Source organism: Pygocentrus nattereri, chromosome 10, assembly GCF_015220715.1.
Source record: "Pygocentrus nattereri isolate fPygNat1 chromosome 10, fPygNat1.pri, whole genome shotgun sequence".
Taxonomy (NCBI): Eukaryota; Metazoa; Chordata; class Actinopteri; order Characiformes; family Serrasalmidae; genus Pygocentrus; species Pygocentrus nattereri.
Window position 1 is genome coordinate 34,470,219 of NC_051220.1, and position 16,785 is coordinate 34,487,003.

Sequence of the window (16,785 nt, forward strand, 5' to 3'; positions counted from 1 at the left end):
CTGTCCATCCTTCCACTGTGAGAAGACGACTCTAGACTGAAAAACAAAACAACCAGCCAACTTAAAAGACTTAACTTTGGAGAAAATCACCCCTGCAGATTTCTTTGAAAAACGGAAAGCAATTACCCAGAAAAAATGGAAGCTGTAATAAAGGCAAAGTGTGGACACACTACATACTGAAAAAATCATATTATATTTAGTTGTTTACACTTCTTTTAACATATATTTCCTGCTTGTTTTCTGTTGCTGACTGTAAATGAAATAAATGCAGGGTGGCGTGTGACTTTGTATAGTATTGTATCATTCCAAAAAAAAAAAAAAGAAAAAGAAAAACAGATGTAGGTAGATATCCGAGGCATGCTTTTAGATGTCTCAAATGGGAGGACAGATAATAGTTGTGCCAACAGTGTGCATCATGAAAAGCTGGCAGCAGTGGGGAGCAGGCCTAGACTGTGATGAATGATGCCAGCTCAGCCTGGAGTGGTGCGGGAGTTGCTTTCATGAGAGTGGGTTTTTTTATTTATTTATTTTTTTTAGGGGATGATTAAAGACATTGAGATGAGAGGTAGCATTTTTCACATCGTCCCCGTATTGTCTCCAGGACTACATGTGGTGGAGAGGGGGTGATCCGTCTTCTCAGGATACTGGCAAATGGAACAGTGCTTGAGCTTGTGTGGCTTGTCATCATAATTAAGAAACATGCGGTTGGTTCTTGACTTCTTCACTGGGGGCTGAGCTCAGAACTGACCACCTGTGCTGCCTCAAATTGCATACGGCTGTTTGTGTCAGAAACATATACTGTAACATCTGGCGTGCTTTCTTTGGCTTGTAATGTGGTAGCAACCCTTAGAACCTGAGAATTGTTACTTTTGCAAAAATGTATATGTTAATTACAAAATGAGTAATTACAGTCGCTGTACTATTCAAAGGTAATTAAACAATTATATATTGTTAATTACATAATGAGTTTGTCATGCATTTAATTCCATTCACATTGAATCAGTAGCTATGAGTCAGCACTTCTGACATCAGTCTGCCTCTTTTCATGTCAAGAAATGACAAAAGCATAAAGATGGTTTTTCTTTCCACAAAACAAGGTTATATGCACAAAAATAACTTTTCATCAGATCTTAGTATAATAGCTGCTTTTCTACTTATACACATAAATGTGGTTGATTAAAAATGTAATATTCACACTTGTGGTAGAATTTCTTTACTTGCGTCAGTAAGTTATGAGTGAGAATTCATATTCAGTGACACTGTGCTTTTGTTGCGACGTCTGGTTGCGAAGTACACCCCTAGTGAGTCACATTGTAATTGGCATGGGCTCTGTGAATATGCTAGTATTCATAGAGTGAATATGATAGTATAAAAATATGATAATATGATAGTATAAAAATAATTTAAGAGCAAGCACTCAAATGTCAGAACTGAGTCAAAAGAAAGTTGCAAAGTCCCTAAGAAATGAAAACACAGCAGGAAAGTCTGAAGTTGTAGACAGTCAAATAAGGCATTATGAAACAGCGTCGGTTGCTTGTGTGCAGACTTCTGTGCAGATTTAATTACTGTTTTTTTACAACTTTATTTATCAGTTCTCAAAGGAAATTGTGCTGCCTATTTCACTGTGAATGCTGCAGAACTTCAACTCTTGGCCATGTAATTCATTCCGTTCATTCTTTTCTCTTTAGCAAATGGAGAATTCCCTCCAGTGTTTCCCACAAGAGCTTCAGAAGGGAAGCTCAGACCCATCGGTCCAATCACGACCACCATGTCAGTGCGTGAAGAATTTTCTCTGCTGCCCACATCAAACCGTGAGTTCTCATCTCTTTCTTCTATGCTTCATTTACATATTTTTGATATTACTGTTCTAAGTGTTTTCCTTTACATATGAATACTTTTGCCTGTTATTGGTGTTTGAGTTGGTATTAGGTGTTGGTTGTTTTGCAGAAACAGTTTTTCGTCTTTATTTAATTCTACAACATTAAAAAGTCAAAATTAAAAAGTAAAACAATGGATATTAACTAATTTATGTTAAATCATTTGGTTTAGTTTTCAGAGGTTTTAGTAGGTGATTATTAATCTGTACTGGAACACATTTTTAAAGTAACCCTCCCATTCCTCTTAATGGATAGACTGAAGAATACACTAGCCCAAAAAAGTTGTGCAAAAATTGTGATTTAGTCATGAATGGACTGTTCATCAGATTCATGAATGTTTGTGGAACCAAGCGGAATGGAAATATAAATCAGCTTCAGTGCATGAAATCGAGATCCAGTACCTCATTACATATCATTTACATGAAGCACACCCTCATTCTAGCAGATGTTTCAGTAAGAAGCCCATAAAATGACTAATCAGCAGCTTGTGAGCCGGAGGATGTTCTCATAGGTGGAGTTTGAGGTTTAGCGGTGAGTGCACTGCCCCTCTACTGACCAAACTTCAGCGTTAATATGATGACTGCTTCAAATAATAAAACGTGAAATGAACAAAACATCATGTTTTGTTGTGTTTTGTTGTTTTTTTTCGTAAGCCGGTAGAATGATGGGATCATTTAAGGTGATTATTTTACAAAAATAACACATTTAAACACTCCATTCTTGCAGTGTGGGAGATGCCACTAGCTGTGTAGTATAAAATGATAGCACAGTGTCATTTTTGAATAAACATTTCATTTATTTAAATGTTATAAATGATAAATTCAATTTTATAAATAAAACATTCTTTAAATAGAGCAAAGAATAGTTGCAGCTGTTGTTTAAAATGATGTAGATCCACTTTTGTACTGGACTGCTATACACACAACTCATGAGTATTATAGGAAACTGCAAATCAAGCGTTTTTAGGTTATTAAACTTTTATGCTCTTTAAATGTAATTTAGGTTTGTTTGTACAAATATGCCAGTGTTTCCTCTAGGATCTTTTCAGCAGCACCAGCAAGCCATGTCCCACTCCTCCTTCTCTCCCAGGGACTGGACCAAGACCAACCCCAAACCCAACCCCTGTCAGATTCTTTTCGTTATTGTCCAATCATAGAAAATCAGGTTCAAGCTGTCAGTCTCACCCGTTCCATTCAATTCATTTTCTCCCTGTAAAGTAACAGCACCTAATCCTGATTGGCTAGCTGGCTAATATCAGCACAGTTCAACAAGGGAGCAGCCTGGTTTGCACAGAATAAACCAGATAAACTGCTTTCTTGACCCACTTTATCGTATTTCAGACCACCACAGTCTACAAACGTCCACAAAATGTAAAACTAATTTTAATAACATTGGAAAACAAGGTCATCTCAACTTCCTCACGGTGTGCTGAGTTCACTAGCTACAGCTTGCTAAAGCTGTTTAAACAGTCTATTTCACTGATGACCATTTTATTTGGCACTCAGGCTCAAATGTTTGTGCAATGTTTGTCCACTTCCTGTAATCATTGTTTCAACTTAAGAGCCCTCTGAGTTTTGTAATTGAAACTTCATGGCATTTCACAAAATTCTGAAGCTGCGGTGGCAATAAGTTATAAATATATAGCGGAAACCCAAAGATGAAGCTGATGAATAACAATACTGTTGATAAAATTTTACATTTACATTTTACGATGAGATTTGACTTTACACAACTTTGTTGGGCCATTGCGTCTACGGTGCCTCTATCAACACTGAGCCATGCAGTTGATTGACTTGCTCAATTGCTGGAATGCTCACTTCGGCAAAACATACAGTGAGAGAGAGAGAGACAGACAGAGAGAGCAGTATAGAGGAAGCCAAATGCTTCTGCAAAAGAACATGCCATTTACTGGATTATGAAATGACCTGGTTGCTGTACGGGCGTTAAGTCAGCCTGATTAGACATCATGGAAAGGCCAGTTACATTAAACCATTTTAAACACATCATTGCCTCTGCCTGCATAGCACAGACTGAATCTGAAATAGAAACCTCCTCACATTTACCCTTTTAGAAGGTCACCTTAAGTCTGCATAATAAGTCCAAGCTGTGTATGACATTACAGTATACGATATTCTAATAGCATAATGGAAGGAGAAAGGTGAGTGAGGTCAATCACTATAGATATAAAACTATTCTGCACCCACTGCGTCCCTTACATCCCTTTAGGTCCTGGTTAGTGTAACTATATGTAAATATCACTCTGAGGACAGATGTACTTGATCAGGTAAGATATATCATTCCTTTCACGCCTCCTCTCATCTGAGTCGCTGTATTAATCAGAATTCTTGGCGGGGATCCAGATGATGTTTGTGACATGACTCCCACGCAATCACAGACTTAATAAATCTGAATGAGCTGCTAATCTGCAATTCGTTAGGACTCGTTAGCGAAAGCCCACCCACTCGGATCCAGGCCCCCAGTGGCGCGATGAGTTTGTGGCAGCCGGCCCAGCTAAAAGTGCTGTAGTCTTTACTAAAATGTATTGCCAGGGGATATTTTTAGTCATTTTCATACCTTTTTCTATTATATTATTTTTTAATACTATTAGAATCAGAAACCGCAGGCCTACATGGTTCATACTCAGATATTTCAAACAGTGTTTCCAGATTTCACAGATCCAGAAGTCATTCAAACACAGAAGAAAGAAGTGACATGGCCCATGACATGGCAGCTGCAGTATTTTACCAGTGATGGTAATAAATAAACCATTCAGTTTGGATTATTTGAGACCAATTCAGCCTTTAAGCAAGAGGTCCTTTGAGCAAGAGTGAAGTGAATAAGGTGTGTTATGTTTCTGGGGGAAATAAATGATGTTTTTCCAAACTAGAGCTCGTGCTCCAGCAACAGCAGGCCTGGCATGACTTATTCTCATGAATTATTTAATGCATATGAAAGTAATGAGAAGATCTGCTGCTTATATGTTAAATTCAGTTTCAGAGGTAGAACTATACTAAATTTACCTGATGCAAATGTGGTTCCACATGCTGAATATATTGCATCAGCTCAATTATTATTGTATGTTTTATTGCTTTTGGCAATAGCCGTGGATCAGTGTATAAATTTAATTAAAGTAAATTATTTTTTGGTTTCTTCTGAATGTTGGTCTATGCCATAGCAAAGACCCTCAAAACAAGAAAAACATTAAAATGTTAAGCCTTATTTTCATACACCACACACTGTTCATGTATTCCATCAAGTTGACTCATATGCTTGTCTTCCTGTCTAGACTATTGCAGTGCCCTATTATTGGATTACCCCAAAACACTATTGGCAGGTTACAGGTTGTACAAAACGTGGCTGCCAAAGCAGTAGCTCATATCAGTAGGAAGGGAAATGTTGCACCTGCTCTTGCATCATTGTACAGAATCCATGTTCCCGCATGAATTGATTTCCTAACAGTTGAAAGTTCTTTTATTAGTTTTTAAAGTTGTAGTTGGTTTAGCACCATTGTAGTTTACAGAGTGTCTGACAGACTCTATTCCAAAATCAGGTCTCAAGGTCAATGCCTGCTAGATGTTGCAGAAGTAAAACAAAAGAGTGTTTTGATGTTGTGACGTTCCAAAAATTTTGAATTCTTTGCCTGCACATCTTTATTATGCACCTCCTGATGACATCTCAGAATAATACATCTTTTTTTCTTTTATTTATTTTTTTTATTTATCTACACTTTATTGCCAAAAGTATTCACTCACCCATCCAAATCTTTGAATTTGGGTGTTCCAATCACTTCCATGGACAAAGGTGTATAAAACCAAGCACCTAGGCATGCAGACTGCTTCTACAAACATTAGTGAAAGAATGTGTGGCTCTCAGGAGCTCAGTGAATTCCAGCATGGTACCGTGATTGGATGCCACCTGTGCAAGTCCAGTCATGAAATTTCCTCACTACTAAATATGCCACAGTCAGCGGTACTATAACCAAGTGGAAGGGACTGTGAATGACAGCAACTCAGCCACGAAGTGGCAGGACATATAAAATGCCAAAGCGGGGTCAGCAGATGCTGAGGCACATAGTGCGCAGAGGTCACCAACTTTCTGCAGAGTCAATTGCTACAGACCTACAAACTTCATGCGGCCTTCAGATTAGCTCAACAACAGTGTAGAGAACTTCATGGAATGGGTTTCCAAGGCCGAACAGCTGCATCCAAGCCTTACATCACCAAGCTCAATGCAAAGTGTCCAATGCAGTGGTGTAAAGTTCTGCCAATGGACTCTAGAGCAGTGGAGACATGTTCTCTGGAGTGACAAATCACACTTCTCCGTCTGGCAATCTGATGGACAAGTCTGGGTTTGGCGGTTACCAGGAGGACGGTGCTCGACTGACTGCATTGTGCCAAGTGTAAAGTTTGGTGGAGGGGGAATTATGGTGTGGGGTTGTTTTTCAGGAGTTGGGCTCGTCCCCTTAGTTCCAGTGAAAGGAACTCGTAATGCTTCAGCAGACTAAGAGATTTGGACAATGTCATGCTCCCAACTTTGTGGGAACAGTTTGGGTACGGTCCTTTCCTGTTCCAACATGACTGCACACCAGTGCACAAAGCAAGGTCCATAAAGACATGGATGAGCGAGTTTGGTGTAGAAGAACTTGACTGACCTTAACCTGATAGAACACCTTTGGGATGAATTAGAGAGGAGACTTTTGGAAGAATGGTCAAACATTCCCATAAACACACTCCTAAACCTTGTGGAAGGCCTTCCCAGAAGAGCTGAAGCTGTTATAGCTGCAAAGGGTGGGCCGACATCATATTAAACCCTATGGATTAAGAATGGGATGTCACTCAAGTTCTTGTCCGTGTGAAGGCAGACGAGCAAATACTTTGGAAATATAGTGTATATTGTCGCTGTCCAAAGAAAAAAATCCATTTACGTGAACTTGCATTGAAACTAAAGAATGTTTTTGTCTTCTCCTGTATTTTTTATTTATTTATTTATTTTTGAAGAGCGACAATATGACATTTTTTTTAGCAAAAATTTAGTTCATTTTCATTATAAACCTATGCTGTTACTCGTTCCCTTCTTTACTTACTTCTTTACTTTTCATCCTGAACCCTCATTAACTTAGTGTTGTTCTTTCATATTTCTTTGTTCTGTTTGTGTTTCTTATGAAACACACTGAGGTGCATTGCAAAGTTTAAAAGGTGCTGTACAAATATATTTCTTATTATCTTAGATTTTTTTTTAGTCTCGAATTTAAATTGTAAACAGTAAAATCCCTAATGCTTAATATTAATGCCTACAGTGTTGATCTAACAGCGACTGTATTGCATGAACATCAACAGTCAGGGTTCGATTTGAGGCGGGGATGCAAGAAGATGCCATCCCCCAGTAAAAACGAAAAACAACCATCTCTTCTTTCTGTCTCTTTGGACCTTTGAAGATTTCTTTTTCTTTCCATTTATTTGTGATGTTTACACACTGTGGGAGTTCTTCATGTAATACAAACAAGTTATGATCAGGGCAGAGCATGCGCACCTGGAGAAAGGATGGTTATGTGGAACCATGTGCTTTTATGTTTATTGATTTTTTGTTATGGAGGTTTTGGTGCTGGTGTTGGGGTTGCAAAATTGGGATATGTTGAAAATGCAGTCACAGGAAAAAATGATGAGTTTTAGCTTCTGATGGACAGGTCCTAAGCAAATGTTGGGTGAGGATGTTTGCTGGATCTGGCAAGCCTCTGTAGTTAACACTAAAACATGCAGTAAGATCTATGGTAAACAGGTATGCTAAGCAATGTTAACCAGTGAGAGATCATTTAGTTAAACTGGAAATTTGAACCTCGAATGATTTAATATAAATCTATATCAGAAACTTTATTCACCATATTCACCAGTCTTTATTCACCAAATACCAGGTGTACAAGGAATTTCTCTTCTCCAGGTGTCAACATTAAGCAAAATCCAATAAACTAAATATAGAAAAAATCTCCATCCACAGTCCATGTACTAAAATGTAAGCTATAAAAACATCCTGTGTTTTAAAAATACACTCTCAGAAAAAAAGGTACGACACTGTCACTGGGGCAGTACCCCTCGTGTCACTGTGGTGGTACCCTCAAGGGTCCATCTTAGTCCCTTTAGTCAATGAACATAACTGTACCATAATTCATTGAAGTGATATTTTCTAAGTTGTTTTGATTCCACACACCCCGTCTCGTCTCCAGGCTTTTTATTTTAATGCTCTGATTTAAAACATTTGGTTATGAAAAGGTACAAACATCTACTTTTCCACTAGGAAAAACTCATGTAAGGTACACCATTGGGCCTTAAAACCACTGTTGCGCCTTTGAGGGTACACTTACGTTGTTTGTACCTTGATGAATGAATCATGTAGCTGCCTGGTACATTTATTTCTAACAGTGTAGTTGTAATGTTATAACCATAAAGACATTTACTTAACCATCCATTCACTTCATGCTGAAGTGACACGCAGTGTTGTTTCTTTAGCCGGTCTGTAGGAGTTACTTCAGTGGAGAAAACAATGAAACATTATGTCTGTCGAGAAGCAAATGAATCATTCCAGCCAGTCTTGTCTTCCAAGGGATGTACGCATCTGAAAGGAGCAGCTGATTTAATTTATTTATTTTTTGGCGTCCCTGAGGATTTCAGTCTGAAAATTTTGCTCTGTACATTTCAGCTCGGACTGCAGGCTGCACTTTTGAATGGAGTGTAATTCATTTACCAAAAGTGGTCAGCCAGTCAGACCATCTATCCGTCTTAAAGGCGCAGACACACAAACATAGCCTGTTTAAGTCAAAGGAATAAAGAAAGGTTGGAAAAGTGTCATGTAAAAATGAATTATGTATGATCTTCTTACATAAAACTAGAATTACAAGGAGGAAAAAGGTGGGCGTTTTAATGCATTCTCCTTCTTTCATTCAGTAGTTTTTTATTTCTCTTGCAAGCTCTCTCTCTCTCTATCTCTAAAGCTCGACCCTTTCTTGCCCACCCCTTCCCTCACGTATTCTCCTTCTATGTATTGATTTCTCTTGATTCTACACTGTGTGTGTGGTGAAATGCAGCCAAACAGAGCAGGCCAGCCATGCTGACTCACCTCGTTGAGTGTGGAGGACAGGTCTGCTCTCATCTAGATGAACTTTTTTTTTCTGCCTTTGTCTTTGTGATTACTTTTTCTGATGAAACGAAGAAAGAAAGAAAAAAAAAGAACCGCATCACTAACCTTATGATGTGCTGAGCTGGGTGCTGCTCACTTCTGGAATCAGACATTTTTACCAGTTGAAGACTCCGGTAGTGAGATGAAAGGCGTTTTTATGGGTGCTGTATTAGAACAAAAATGGTGACATCGCCTGGCCTCTTCTCACTAGTGGAGGTTTCTGTTCACTTCAGATGTAATTATAGACGTGCCCTGGGCTGTTTTTTTGTTCCGCAGCAAAGGCAGCAGAGCTTTGTGTGTTTTCTTCAGAGCTGAGACTGAAAGTACTTTGGAAGCATGGCGTGTGCATGTCAGAATGATGAAGCGGGCAGTGATATTACATATTACATGAAACAGACAAATACCATCAGCCCCTATGAGTTTCAGCACTTTCAGACAACATCTGAACACCCAGCCTGTCTGCATCGTTTACTGACGGTGCCAGTGGAGAAACTGAATTTAGCTCCCATCCTTCTGCTACCACTAAACCCCATGTCCATCATTTTGGCTGATTTGAGGCCGCGGGGCAGAGGTGAAAGACACAAGCCATGACTCTTTACTCATCTGTGTTTACAGCCAAGAACATAAATAGTGAAATGCCTTTCTTCTAGACGCATTTCTAGACTACTGTACTGATGGTTGCACTGAGGGAGTGTGTGCCTATGTTCCTATGTCCTATGTTCAAGTTCCTGTGTTCCCAAGGTCTTGTGTTCTTATAGGCTATGTTCACACAGTGAGTAAAAGTGGCCCAAATTGGATTTTCTCACCAAATCAGATTTTATTTGTTTGGCTTTTCACAAAATCAGTGCTTCGCATTGCCTCACGTGGCTCATCCAGAGGTAAACAATCATTACTGCCAACGACCGCCAGTCTCTCCCGGAGGGTTCAGTTTCATCTTCGCCAGTGTCACAGGCGTGATCATGAAGCTTCACTGACTGACAGCTGGGCTCATCACCCAAGACGTTTTTGAGCTCGCCATGAAAAGGTCACGGTCACTTCTTTGGTTTGTGTCCTCGGATTCTTTAAACTTTTGCTTTCAGACTTTTAACTGTGCTTTGATGCTGTGGCCTCTTTCTCCTATGGCAGTGTTTCACCATTTCTATACTGTGCCAGTCATAACAGAGCATGCTCAAACTCATAAACTCAGTAAGCAAATCAGAATGTCATCCCTGTCATGACAAAACCTTTTATCTCTAAATTAGTACTTAAAATTTGAATGGAAGATTTAAAGGAACAATTCTTTTTCCTGGCCATTTTGAACCATTTTTATTGGTCCATTCATTATGAAATTCTAACGCTTTGTAAAGAACAGCTGGTGCCTTCAAATTCAGTAAAAAATGACAAAAAGCAAAGAAAATGTTTTTTGACAACAGTGACATTTTTTATACTTTAGAGTTAAGCAAGTAAACTAGAATGAGGCAACGTTGGGCTAAAACATGCCGTCATCAGTTGTTTTCTGGAAATGATTAGGAACAAAAGACGCTCTGAATGCAGGGTCTTTGAAACATAGGTTTGTTTCCGTAACATTTTAGTGAGCACATGAAGGGCATTAGTGTTTGACTTGCTGTTAAAAGTAGATATGCAAATGTTTGTATATAAATGCTCATGTGCACCTACAGCTCCATAGGTGTATAGTTGTGAACGGTTGCCATACAACCTGACTACGAAGAGCATTCCAAGGGAAAAACCAGGGGCACTATGGGAAATGTAGTGTCTGTGGTGAATTTGCAAGGTCATAGTGTTTTGTGTCGTGTAGTTTAGCCTATCAGTCAAGGTTGAAACTGGAAACTTTATACCAGCATATTGACTTTTTGCTTTCCCAAATTGAGCGCATTTCCCAAATGGAGCATACGGAGCTCCAGTAAATTGGGTCTAGTGGTGTTCCTGCTTTCTTCTAGGTAGGTGTAGAGGCGTTCCTGCTCCCACTCTCACTGTGTTTGTGCCTTATATCACAGCTCATTAAGAGATTATAGAGGGTAAAGTTGTGTTTTTGTAAATAGCTGATAAAACAATTGGTGCCTAGTGTGCACAACAGAACAAAGCCCAAAGAGAGAAACAGAATATTTGCAAGAGTGTGTGTGTGAGAGTGTGTGTGTGAGAGTGTGTGTGTGTGCATTTCTTTATGTGAATGTGCATGGTTTGTGTATCCATCAGTTTTCACTCTTATTAGAACTTCTGGGTGCCCCAGGGTGCACATCTTAATAATGAAAAAAAAAGTCTGATTGATTGTGCTATTTTTGTCATATACGTTGTTTAGTCATGGTGAGAGAGAGAGAGAGAGAGAGAGAGAGAGAGAGATGAAAGAGTCAAAGTCTCATTTGTGAAGTTTGGGAGTAATGGGGAAATGGAACATGTCAGTCATTGCTGGCAGAGCAAAATGAGAAATGAGATCTGCATACGTTTGAGCTTGAGTGTGTGTGTGTGTGTGTGTGTGTGTGTGTGTGTGTGTGTGTGTGTGTGTGTGTGGGCGAAGCAGAAGGTAAGTGTTTGTGTTATTTATGAAGAGGAGAGTGAGCTACATAAAAAGTGGCCACCTGCTCTGTGGTTTCTGTAGGAAAAGCTATTTAGTGGATTAACCATTCCTTAGTGTAAACTGTGACGTATTTGCCATCAAAATGAATAGAACAGTTCAGTGAAAAAGTACAGTTTACATATTTTTCTACCCCAAGTTATGTTAGTCAACTAAGATATTGCATTTTTCTTGATATTTTTATTCCATTTTCCCTTATTTATTTATGTTCCACTAGCCAGGTCTCCCCCATTCCCATGATTCTATGAAGTTGGTTAAATTCTGGCATGTGTGTCCTCCAAGACGTGAAACAATGTTTTCTAACTGCTCTTAATGTAACATTGTTGGACAGCTCAATGTGGTTGGCTAATTGCCAATTCTGTTATGTCAGCTAACAGACGTCTGCACTGGCTAGTATAGCACTGACAGTTATCTCATAATCTCCTGATGATACATCCAACACTTCTGCCACTCTTGACGCCTGTAAGATATTGTAATGCTAGCCTAATATAGCTAATGAGTAATGGAAGCTTATAACCACCAGTCAGAATGTAATAACAGAATGACATAAGAAATCACCAGCTTTGGGCCAGTCATTGATGTTATCAAATATTGTGATCAATTAAATAATCTTAATAATTCAATATTATACAAATTATTGTTCTTTTGTGCTCCTTTTTTAATTGCTTCATTTTTATTTAACTGTCCTTTCTGTATAATCATTATAATCTGTGGTTAGTTCAAACCTGTATACACTTGAAAAGATTGTACTAAATTATAGGCTATACAAAAAGAACATCACCAACTAATTAACTTCACACACACACTTGGACAGATTTTTAACAGTTATTTTTAGTCTTGCAAAAATTGCTGGGGAACAAAGAAACTCAGGGACATGAGATCTGCTCAGGAGAGAGTAAAATGAATGAGCTTTTTCAGAAGAAGGTTGTTGATTTAGCCAGTCATTTGGTTTGATGGACCCTTTCATCTGCTAAGGACCAGACCTGCTTTAAGCGGGATAATGTATCCTGAGATGGGGTTGCTAATTGGTGGTCTACCAATAATCTGTTTTTTGCAGAGATGGTATGTAACTTTGTTAAGTGGTTCTCCAAACCTTTGCTGAACTTGATCAGTATAAATAATTGAGTAATATTAGATGATAGATGCTCATAATGTTACTGGGTGGTTTATTTTCTTCTTACACAGAACAGTTTAATTGCAACTTAAACGTCAGTCACATTTTTTCTAAACCACTTACCCTTCTGGATCATGGGGGACGTTGGTGCCTGTCACAGCAGTCACTGGACAGTTGGCAGGGTACACCTTGACCAGTCCATTGCAGGACAGACAGACAGCCAGGCAGGCAGGTAGACACATACATCCACACACACCTAAGGGCATTTTAGTGCATCCAATTAGCCTGACTGCATGTGTTTGGACTATGAGAGGAAACCCACACATACACGGGAAGAACATGCAGTCCCCACACAGAAAGGATCCTGTTGGAGAACAGGAAAAATATCACTGAACAGTGAATGTCTTGGTACACACATTTTCTGAAAATTAAACTGCAACGCATAAAAAAACTCTCTTAAAATCTTATGGCACTTTAATTGAAACTACCATTAACTAGTGACATGACACACAGGAATTCTAACAAGCTTTTCACCAAGGCAGAGACTACAAAGAGCCACCAAAACATGAAATGCTTGTTAAAGCAACCGTTATTGCAACCAAAATACAAAACTACCTGTCATAAGTTATAATCCAAACATGTCCACTGTCCAGTTACCTTTAGCAGAGAGGATTTCATATAATATACAGGGTTTTTTAGATAGCTTGCTTGTAATGAATGGCTGACATTAACAGGCTAGTTAGCTCAGTATCTGTAATTACCTTCCACTCAAGTTGCACTGGCTAACATGTTAATTTATTATGTTACTAAGTTCACTAAAGGAAATTTTTAACAAAAGAAAACACGAATCAGAAAAAAGTACAGTTACATGTAGACTGGATATCCAAGCAAATGCTGCCAAAGTGAAAATTAGAAAGCAAATCACCACTTTTCTTGTAAATTGTGAAGTTTTTTTTGACTACTTTCACATTCCATGCATGCATGCATCACCATGTGCTACCATGGCAACTAGATCTGTGAACCATTGGCTGAATGGGCTATAGGCTGAGCTTAATGCACGTCCTTCAGACAGTCCATTTTAATGTGTACAGAGAACAGAGAAAAACAACTTTGCTTTAGAACAGAGTAAAATGATTGTTTCCCTACAGAGTTTTTTCAGAAATCTCTGAAGAAATACAGATGCCGTTTCATGTAACAGCATGTGTCCACAGGAATGATTGGATGTTGTGTGGTCTGATGGTGAAGCCAGTTCATCAAGCGCAGTCTTTAATACAGTTTAGGCACAGCAGTGATCTTTTTCCTCTCTGCATCTCTCCCACATAAAAAAAGAACAAACACAACTGCTCTTGGCCAACTTGCTAGGAACTTGATTCCAAGTGCACGCTGCAGCCCATAGAAACACCGCTGTGCCCATCTGACAACAGCAATCTACTGTCTAATGGCAAGTGGGAGAAATGCTGTCAGCCCTCTGTGCACCATTACAGCTCTAATGAGGAGTAATGGCCGTCCCCATCCGTGCCACCATCACAGGGCATTGAAACAATTCCACAATGCATATGACCCGATGTCCACAGCTGCACAAAGAGCAAAGGGAGAAATGTTTGTTATTAGCCAACATGCATTGTTACATGTTTACTGTTTGGTATTAGAATAATGATCTCAAACTCCCTACAGAGACTGTAGAAGATTCAAACATTGTGCAGTTCTTATGCCCTTCTTCCCTCCTCGCTTCAATCCCCTTTATCTCGGCTAAGTGGGCAGCATGTAGCTGCTCCCTTTGATGTGAACCAGTCAAAGCTGCATGGTTGGAAGTGGGCTGTAAGTACTACTCCTCCAAGTAGCAGAGCTGAGTGTTGGAAAACTGTTACTCTTATTTAAACTAGTAATACTTATTTTTCATTAACTACTATAAATTAGTTTGCAACTAATATAAAAGTAACACGTTGTGTACTTGTGAAAGTCAGGAAATGAAATTTGAAACTTGTATATGAATTATTTTTATTTTATTTATTTATTTAATGTAAGCATATTATAATCATAGACACACATTGTGCATTTGATTCTTTCACTCACTCCCTGTGTACACCACGGTGATGCAGCATGGCCGCTTTGTTTACACCCGGGATCAGCTGATCGCGCTGCAGCCGGTTGGCATGGTGACCAGGACAACGACCATCCCCAAAGAGCTTTGGAGACGGATGCACAGGGGATGCAGAGGGGGAATTAACCAGCGCACGGGGGAAAGCGAGGGAGAGACGGCGGAGGCTTATGGAGAAGAGAGGATATAAGCCGCGTCTCCCCTCCGTCATCATGGGCAACGTGAGGTCGCTGGCGAATAAGATGGACGAGCTGACAGCACTAGCCAGGAGTCAGAGGGAGTACCGGGAGTGTAGTTTACTGTGCTTTTCGGAGACATGGCTACACCAGGACATCCCGGATGACCATGTTTCCATCAATGGCTTCCAGACTGTTCGGGCCGACCGGGGCTGCACCAAGAGCGGTAAGCGCAAAGGAGGTGGGCTCGCTGTGCTAGTTAATAACCGCTGGTTAACCCTGGTCACATTACCATCAAGGAACGTACCTGTTGCCCGGACATTGAGCTGTTGACTGTCAGACTCAGGTCATATTATTTACCACGCAAGTATTCGCATGCCATTATCGTGACTGTCTACATTCCCCCCTCTGCCAACCCGACGTCGGCAAGTGACGTCATTTACTCAACTACAGCACGTCTCCAAACGCAACACCCGAGTGCCTTTATTGCCATATCAGGTGACTTTAACTATGTTGCTATGGCCAAGGCACTACCACACTTCACGCAGTATGTGGACTGTCCCACCAGAGAGGAAAGAACACTGGACCTGCTGCATGCTAATGTTAAGGACGCATACAGCTGCACCCCCCCCCACTCTGTGTAGGTCAGACCACAACTTGGTGAACCTCAGTCCCAGTTATGTGCCGCTGGTGAAGAGTCAGCCTGTGACCAAGCGGATAGTGAGGAGATGGTCTGAGGAGACTTACGAGGCACTGCAGGATTGCTTTGAGGCTACTGATTGGTCTGCACTCTGTGAGCCACATGGAGAGGACATCGACGGGCTCACAGAGTGCATCACGGACTACATTAACTTCTGTGTGGACTCCTCTGTCCCAACCAGGACTGTTAAATGTTACCCAAACAACAAGCCGTGGGTAACAAAGGACATTAAGGCTCTCCTCAACAAGAAGAAGAGGGCCTTCAGAGCTGGAGACAGGGTGGAGGTGAGAACGATCCAAAGGGAACTGAGGACAGCTATCAAGGAGGTGAAGGACAAATATAGGAGGAAGCTGGAGTGGAAACTCCAGCAGAAAAACATGAGGGAGGTCTGGAATGGAATGAGGATCATCACCAGCTTCAGGTCCAGTAACAACAGAGGAGTAGAAAGCAGCGTGGATGGGGCCAACAAGCTAAATCTGTTCTTTACCAGATTTGACACTGCAGGCTCTGCCCCCCCAGCCTGACTCCTCTGCTGCCAGTCCTCAGCAAACCATCCCACTCATCCCCCCTCCCCCTCCTGATAGCCTGCTCCCCTCCTGTGACAGCCCATCTCACACCTCCATCCCTCCCCCACCCACCACCTCTACAGTGTGTCTCACTGCTGACCAGGTGAGAAGACAACTGAAGAGACACCACACAAACAAGGCTGCAGGCCCTGATGGGGTTCCCCCCAGGGTGCTTAAAGCCTGTGCCGCCCAACTTTGTGGAGTACATCAACATGTCTTCAACTTGAGCCTGAGTCTCCAGAGGGTCCCCATGATGTGGAAGACATCCTGCATTGTTCCTGTTCCAAAGACGCCATGACCCAGTGACACCAAGGACTACAGGCCAGTGGCACTGACGTCTCATGTCATGAAGACCATGGAGAGGCTCATCTTGGATCAGCTCCGACCCATAGTCCAGCCTTTTCTAGATCCCCTCCAGTTTGCCTATCAGCCCCGCCTGGGAGTTGAAGACGCCATCATCTACCTGCTCAACTGAGTATATGCTCACCTGGATAAGCCAGCCAGCTCTGTGAGGGTCA

At 40.6% G+C, this 16,785-nt stretch overlaps 1 protein-coding gene across 1 annotated transcript in view; it reads left to right on the plus strand.

Annotated features, from left to right (window-relative positions):
* The window catches only part of alk (ALK receptor tyrosine kinase), a 481,130-nt gene that overhangs the window by 417,416 nt on the left and 46,929 nt on the right, over window positions 1-16,785 (plus strand). The window contains exon 11 of the mRNA XM_017690776.2: window positions 1,689-1,811. Coding sequence (XP_017546265.2) covers window positions 1,689-1,811 — 123 coding nt within the window. The remainder of the gene's footprint in view (window positions 1-1,688; window positions 1,812-16,785) is intronic.